The 7,336-nt window shown below is 66.7% G+C and overlaps 2 protein-coding genes across 2 annotated transcripts in view; both read left to right on the top strand.

Moving 5' to 3' along the window:
- The window catches only part of NICN1 (nicolin 1), a 4,684-nt gene extending 332 nt beyond the window's left edge, over positions 1 to 4,352 (top strand). The window contains exons 2-7 of the mRNA XM_017819837.1: positions 52 to 309; positions 1,052 to 1,225; positions 1,576 to 1,689; positions 2,136 to 2,207; positions 3,697 to 3,801; positions 3,949 to 4,352. Of these exons, the coding sequence (XP_017675326.1) occupies positions 52 to 309; positions 1,052 to 1,225; positions 1,576 to 1,689; positions 2,136 to 2,207; positions 3,697 to 3,801; positions 3,949 to 3,990 (765 nt within the window). The 3' untranslated portion in view covers positions 3,991 to 4,352. The remainder of the gene's footprint in view (positions 1 to 51; positions 310 to 1,051; positions 1,226 to 1,575; positions 1,690 to 2,135; positions 2,208 to 3,696; positions 3,802 to 3,948) is intronic.
- A 122-nt stretch (positions 4,353 to 4,474) lies between these two features.
- AMT (aminomethyltransferase) lies at positions 4,475 to 6,560 on the top strand. Its single transcript, XM_017819969.1, has 8 exons — positions 4,475 to 4,755; positions 4,835 to 4,915; positions 5,025 to 5,156; positions 5,327 to 5,405; positions 5,527 to 5,672; positions 5,762 to 5,942; positions 6,061 to 6,216; positions 6,326 to 6,560. Exons 1-8 carry the CDS (start codon positions 4,504 to 4,506, stop codon positions 6,502 to 6,504), a joined length of 1,206 nt encoding a protein of 401 aa, XP_017675458.1. The 5' UTR covers positions 4,475 to 4,503; the 3' UTR covers positions 6,505 to 6,560.
- Positions 6,561 to 7,336: the final 776 nt, after the last annotated feature.

Genomic DNA, 7,336 nt, shown 5'->3' with positions numbered 1-7,336 from the left:
GCCCGCCCCGCCCGGTCCCCGCCGCCCCCGCCGGGCCGCACCTTCTTGTAGTGCTTGCCCAGCCACACGCGGACCGAGTCGAGCTGGGACACGGTGTCGGGGCTCTCCCAGAACTTGCCGGCGGGCCCGCCGTCCTTGCGGCGGGCGGCTGCGAGCGCGGGGCCGGGTCCGCCCGCCGGGCAGGGCCGCTCCCCGCTGCCCTGCGCCCCCCGCCCCGCCGCCCCGCTGCAGCTGGCCGGGGGGGCCGAGCCCGCACGGCCCGGCGTCGCCGTCATCGACCTCCGCTTCCCCCACGGCGCTGCCGCCGACGTGAGTGCGGCCGCGCCCGCGGCGGTTACCGGCGGGGGGGGCACCGGGGTGGTACCGGGGGATGACAGCGGGGATGCCGGGGGCGGTGCCGGGGTGGTGGGTACCGGGGTGGACCCAGGGGGCGGCAGGGGCGATGCCGGGGGTGGTACAAGGGCGGTGGAGCCGGAGGTCGGGTGTGGTGCCGGTCTCGGGGCGGGATGCGGGATGTCGGGGCGGCAGCTGTGGCGGGGCGGAGTGGGGGGGATGCCGGTGACGGTATAGGGGGGATGCCGGGGGCGGTATAGGGGGGATGCCGGGGGCGGTGCGGGGGAGATGCTGGGGGCGGTCCCGGAGCCGGGGTAATGCTCGTGCTGGGGTAACACCGGCACCGATGGTGGGCGGGATGCTGGGCGCGGTCCGGATACCGGTATGAGGGGGAGTGATGTCGGTGCCCGTCCCAGGAGTGGGAGGGATGCTGGTGAGGGTGGCAAAACGGGGATATGCCAGTGCCGATAATAGGGGGGCATGCCGGTCCCGGTATAGAGGGATGCTGGTGCCGGTGTGGGAGTGGTGTCGGTGCAGGTGAAGTATGGGGTGTGGCGGTACCAGTATGGGGGGGATGCTGGTGCTGGTGCCGCTGTTGAGGGGCGGGGTGGTTGCCGGTGCCAGAGTCAGTGTGGGGGGTATGCCGGTCCCGGTATGGGGAGGGTGCCGGTCCTGGTATGGGTGTGCCGGTGTGGGGCTGAGGCCGCTGGTCCCGCAGGTGCAGGAGATCGTCTTCAGGAACTTCTACACGGCGTTCCTGAGCGTGCGGGTGCAGCGGCCCGGCCCCGGCGGGTCCCGGCGCTGGGTGACGTGCCTGCGGGACCTGTGCCTGATGCCCTGCCCGCACACCGAGGAGGGTTCCCAGGACTACTTCTGCCTCCGCCGGCAGCAGGTGAGCCCGGACTGACTGTGCCCATGGCATCACCCTCCCTTCTGGGGCTCACCCCTCTTCACCCACGCCCCAGGATGGCTCCTGGGCCCGGAGGCCTGGTGCTGATGCCTCACCAACCACCACGCCCACAGCAGGGTGGCAGGTCCTGCGATGCCATCCTGCCCCTGCCAGCCCCGCTCAGCAGCAAGGGTCCCTGTGCCCCACTCAGCCCAGACAGCCACCACAGGGCAATGCTTCCCTCGGGCTCCTTCTGTTTGGGGTAGGTTAGGGGTTTTCTGGAGAATACCCCAAAAGCTGCCCCTGATTAGCACCAGCCCCTGTGGTGACACTCTCTGGCCCTTGCCCCACAGATGCTGTGTGATGTGGACCAGGTGACAGCCATGCGGTTTATCCTGCGACAGCCCTCCCCAGTCTGGCTCCACTTCACCATCGAGGAGCTGCAGATTTTCCCCCCTGGACAGAAGGTGAGTGGATCCTGGTGCTGCCCCACTGCCAGGTGTGGACAGGGGGCCAGGACAAGCCACTATCCCGAGCCCTGTGCCTGGCATTGCTCTGCACAGCTCCAGGGAGCACACACAGGAGCGTGGGTCCGAGTCCTGGTCCTTCACTGGGGCACTTGGGTCCCCTTGTTCTCCAAGGATGCTGGGGAAGGGACTGCTCCAGCCAGCCCCAGCCCTGCCCTGTCAGAGGTGGTTGTTTGAGCAACAGGATGGAACTGGAGGCTGCTGCATCAAGTTACAGGTTGCAAACAACTACTCCAAACACAAAATTCCCTTTGGCGATGGAAAAGTGACACTACATCCATAGCAATATCACTGCGGGTGGGCTCCAAATCCCAGCACACTGCACGGTGTGAGGGATGAAGGTGGGACTGGGGACACCTTTGTGTGACCCTCTGGATCTGTTTCAGAGCCCGCAGAAGGATTTCCCCTCTTGGCTCTCCCAGCTGACCCCTCCAGAGCAGCCAGCCAGCCTGCATGGGGTGAGTGATCCCTGCTGAGGTACTGGGGGGAAGGAGGGACCTGTGTGGGGTGCAGACTGGGACCATCCCTCGGGGGGCTGCCAGCCCCATCCCTGCCCTGTCAGCTTCAGGCTCCCACCTGGAATAGCTGTGGAGCCCTGAAATAACCCAACTTGTGCTGGAAGTAGTTTGCAGGGTTCAGAAGAAAAATATCTCCATGGGGATGTGCGATTTGAGGTGATGATTAAGTGCCTGCCCTCTAGTCTGGGGACAGGAATGTCCCCAAGGGAGCAGTGGGTGCACAGCAAGGCTCAGTAGCAGGTGGGACACGTGGGGATGGGAACAGGGACATCCCCAAGGGAGCAGTGGGTGGACAGTATTGCTCACCCAGCAGGTGGGAAGTGTGGGGACAAGGACAGAAACATCCTTGTAGGACCAGTGGGTGCGCAGCATGGCTCAGCCAGCAGGTAGGATGCATGGGGACAGGGATGTCCCTGTGGCAGCGGTGGGTGCACAGCATTGCTCAGTAGTGGGTGGAATGTGTGGGGACAGGGCGGCCTGGCTGGTCCCCAGCGCTTTGCAGAGGGTGTGCCCTGGGGAGCACTTATCCCATTGGGGACAGAACGCAGGCGGAGGGAGGTCACAGCAACGGCATGTGTTTACAGCTTGCCAGCCAGATCTGCCTGGCCTGTGGCCTTCGATGGGCAAAGTCCAGGCAGAGCAGGGCTGAGATGGGAGCTGGCTCATCCACGGGAACCTGCTGAATCTGCTGGAGGTGCTACCTGCAGGAGGGTGGCAGAGCATCCAGACCAGCCCGGGCAGTTCTGCCACCTGGCTTTGGTGCTATGGTGCTCATACTGCACCACCAGTGAGGCTCCTGCTGGCCCCAGCAGGTCCGGGAGCCCTGGTTGCTGACCAGCTGTGTGACAGTTTGGGGAAAGCACCCCAAATTGCTTAGAACATGTCCTCCTTGGCAAGGGAAGTCTGGGGGAGATGCCAGGGGTTGCTCTGGGCTTGGCTATTCCCAGCATCACCACAAGGCACCCACCAGCCTGGTGCCACAGAGCTGTGCCCCAACTGGGAGAGCTGCTGCTGAGCTCACCAGTCCCACCTGGCTAAAGATCCCCGGGTGAACCAGCACCTGGGACCAGGTTTCTGCTCCCAAGCCCAGGGAACACTTCATAGGGAGGCTGTTGGGAAACTGGACTGTATGATGAGGTTTTTAATCATTAGCCAGTGATTGGCTTTCTGTCCTCGTCCTTGCCACCTGCCAGCAGGTGGGCTGTGTCGGCACCACAGCACCAGGGATCAGGGTCACCCATTTCCCCAGCTGCTTGTTTTCCTAGAGAAGGGAGCCCTGCTCACCCCATGTTGGGAAACCACCAGCAGATCAGGAGCATGGACAATAGTGCCCAGCTCCCTGGGGAGCACAGCCATGCAGCCACACCTGGGGTGACCCAGCCCATTCAGGCCATCCCTTCTCCACAGCATTGTGATCACTTCTTTCCAGGAGCTCCCCGACCCAGAGAAGGTGTCGACAGAGGTCCAGCAAATGTGGGTGCTGACAGAGGTGATCCGGGCTCGCCAGGCAGCCGCCCGCATCGGGCGTTTCGACGTGAGTCCCCCACCCCACTTACAGGGACCCTGGCCTTGCTGCACGGCCAGGGAGCCCTCCTGGAGGGGCTGCTCCCAGCGGGATGGGGTTGGGGTGTCCCAGCAGTGACCGTGCTGTGCAGACACCGACAGCCCCTCTCTTTCCCAGGTGGATGGCTGCTACGATGTCAACCTGCTTTCCTACACCTGAGCCCGCCGGTGCCACTTGCTGGTGCCGGCTGGAGGGAAGTGCCCATCCATGCTCCCGGGGCCCAAGTGGACTCCTGTGTTCCCTGCCTTGGCCGTCGACCCCGCGGCCCCGAGGGGTCCCAAGCCCTCCCTGTGCCCGTTCCCCGACTCCCCCCGCGCTGTCTGCCAGTGAGGAGCAGCGCTACCGCTCCCGAGCCCCCTGTGAGCTCTCCCAGGCACGTCCCGCGGGCAGAGCCCGGACCCCACCCCACTCTGCAAGGGGGTGCGGGGGGACCGAGGGGTGCGGGCGTGCTGGGGGGTCACCTCGGTCACCACTAAAAGCTGCTACCTTGGCCCTGCCTGTGCTTGCCTGTCTCTGGGGGATGGGGGTAGCCGTGCCCGGCGGCCCCGGGGAGGCGGTGCCGGGGGCGGGCCGGGGCGGAGGCGGGGGCCAGGGCCAGGGCCGAGCGGACTCCATGTCCCAAGCTCCCTGGGGCCGGTCCGAGCCGTGCCGGGAGGGAGGAGGAAGAGGAAGATGCTGCGGGCAGGCTGCCGCGCCGCGCTGCCCCGCCGGCCCTCGGGCTCGGCGCCGCGGAGAGGGGCTGGGGGGACCGCGGCGGAGGGGCTGAAGCAGACGCCGCTGGATGCCCTGCACCGGGCCCGCGGCGGGCGGATGGTGCCGTTCGCCGGCTGGAGCCTTCCGCTGCAGTACGAGCAGGGCCACCTCCAGTCACACCTGCACACCCGCCGGCACTGCTCCCTCTTCGACGTCACCCACATGATGCAGGTAGCGGGGTCGGGGGGGGGTGTGTTGGGGCGGGAGGGTCCCCGCACTGCCTCACAACCCCCCCCCCGGCCCCTTCCAGACCCGGGTGTACGGCCGGGACCGCGTCAGGTTCATGGAGAGCCTGGTGGTGGGGGACATCGCCGAGCTGAAGCCCGGACAGGTACGGGGCACCGGGCAGGCATTGGGCATCCAGTGGGGTCAGAGGTCCCCGGGATGCCCTGGGAGGGACCAGACAGCCTGCCCATGCTCCCAAGGGCCGCATCCCACAGGGCACCCTGACACTGCTCACCAACGAGAAGGGCGGCATCACGGACGACCTCATAGTCATCAACACGTGGGAAGATCACCTGTATGTGGTGTCCAACGCTGGCTGTGCTGACAAGGACTCGGCCATCTTCAGGGTATGGGGCTGCCCGAGCCCCGCGGGTGGTGGGGACATGCAGTGGGAATGAGTCCGGCCACCTTTTGGTGACAGCCCTGGCTGCGCAGGGTGAGGTGGCTGTGGCCACGTCTGGGGCTGGCACTGGCCTGGCCCTGCCCCTGTGCTAGCAGCCCGCTGTCACCCTGGCAGGACAGAGCAGAGGAGCTACAGGCCACTGGCAGTGACGTCCACCTGGAGGTGTCAGACAACGCGCTGCTGGCTCTGCAAGGTAGCAGGATTCACACATGGGCCTGCCCTCCTCTGGGTGCTTGCCCAGTGGATGTCAGTGCCCTCCCCACATTCCCCTCCTTCCCCGGGCACTGCCCTCTCCCAGCCACCAACCTCCCCAGGTCCCTCCATGGTGCGGGTGCTGCAAGCGGGGCTGTTGGATGACCTGGCCAAGCTCTCCTTCATGAATAGCATCTCCACAACTGTCTTTGGCGTGCCGGGCTGCCGGGTCACGCGCTGCGGCTACACCGGCGAGGATGGCGTGGAGGTACCCTGGGAGCTGTGCCAGCACCCCCACCACTGTACCGAGGGAGGGGAAGGCCGTTCCCCACTGACCCTGCCCATGTACCCCCACAGATCTCGGTGCCTTCAGGGCGGGCGGTGGAGCTGGCCGAGCGGCTGCTGGATGTCCCCGACGTGTGGCTGGCAGGGCTGGCAGCCAGAGACAGCCTGCGCCTGGAGGCCGGGCTCTGCCTCTACGGCAATGACATCGATGAGACCATCACCCCTGCTGAGGCTGGGCTGATGTGGACCTTGGGTATGTCGGGGCCACATACACCTCCTCCTCGGGTTGGGCAGAGAGGCAAGGTGTTCCCAATGGGAGTACAAGGGGACCAGGCAGGCATCACCAACCCTCACCCATCTCTGCCCCGCAGGGAAGCGCCGGCGCGCGGCCATGGACTTCCCCGGTGCTGCGGTCATCATGGCACAAGTGAAGGAGAAGCCAAGGCGCAAGCGTGTGGGGCTGACGTCAGTGGGACCCCCCATCCGGCCCCACATGGCCATCCTGGGCCCCGAGGGCAGGCCTGTGGGTAGGTGGGGACAGTGGGGCTGGGGTGGGCACAGCCCCAAACTGTGGCCATGGCAGGGGAGGGTGGTGCTGCCAGCCCCTGCTCACCTCCCCATGTCGTCACATCCCAGGCACAGTGACCAGCGGCTGCCCCTCGCCCTCCCTGGGCAAGAACATCGCCATGGGCTACGTGGAGGCAGCGCACAGCCGGGCGGGCACCCAGCTCACTGTTGAGGTGCGGAAGAAGCACCACCCAGCCCTCATCACCAAGATGCCCTTTGTGCCCACCCAGTACTACATAGCCAAGTGAGGCCAGTGCCTGCCATGGGCACAGTGCCCCAGCCCCAATAAATGCCCTGTCCCATTCTCCTGGCCTCCTCTGCAGTGACAGCGATGGCGCCAAAGCAAGGGGCAGTGGGTGGGCACAGCACTTTAATGGTGTGGGCAGTGCCCAGCTGATGGTCCTGGTGCTCCTCACTCCCGATGTGTCTTCGTGGGCTCCACTGCTGGGCCATCCCTGCAAGACAGGGGCAATGTGAGGGGGGCTGGGGAAACACCCTAGAATGGTACCCCAGCACTGGGGCAGGCACCTGCCTGTCTGTGTAGGGCAGGCAGGGCTGGGAAGGCACTTACTGGGGCTTACTGGTCTAGGTTGCGGCTGGGGGGATGCTCACTGGGGGGCACTGGTCTGTCTAGGGGCACAGCTGGAGGGGGCTCTCACTGGGGGACACTGGTCTAGGGGCAGAGCTGGGTGGGGGCACTGGTCTGGAAGTACAGCTTGGGAGGGTGCTGACTGGGGGCACTGAGCCGGTGTCCAGAGGACCCCTCCGGGCCGTACTGGGCATGGGGGCACTCACTGGGCTGTACTGGTGCGGGGGTGCAGTCAGGAGACCGAGCGTTCACTGGGGGGCACTGGGTGGGCGTTGCTCGGACGGCGCTGGCCGGGCGCGGCGGGGCTCGCAGCGCGGAGGGGGCCGGACGGGGGCCGCGGTGGGTGAGCGGTTTTGGGCCCGGTAGCGGTCGGGACTCACCGGGGCGGGCAGTGCCGCTCGGCGGCGCCGTTCCGTCCGGCCGGGCCGGAGGGGGACAGGGAATGCGCGCGGGGCCGGGCGGGCGCGGGCCCGGGCGGGCGCGGGCCCGGG

This window comes from Lepidothrix coronata, unplaced genomic scaffold (assembly GCF_001604755.1).
Source record: "Lepidothrix coronata isolate B3197 unplaced genomic scaffold, Lepidothrix_coronata-1.0 Scaffold78, whole genome shotgun sequence".
In the NCBI taxonomy this organism is placed as follows: Eukaryota; Metazoa; Chordata; class Aves; order Passeriformes; family Pipridae; genus Lepidothrix; species Lepidothrix coronata.
This window is presented reverse-complemented; position numbering and strand designations above follow the sequence as displayed.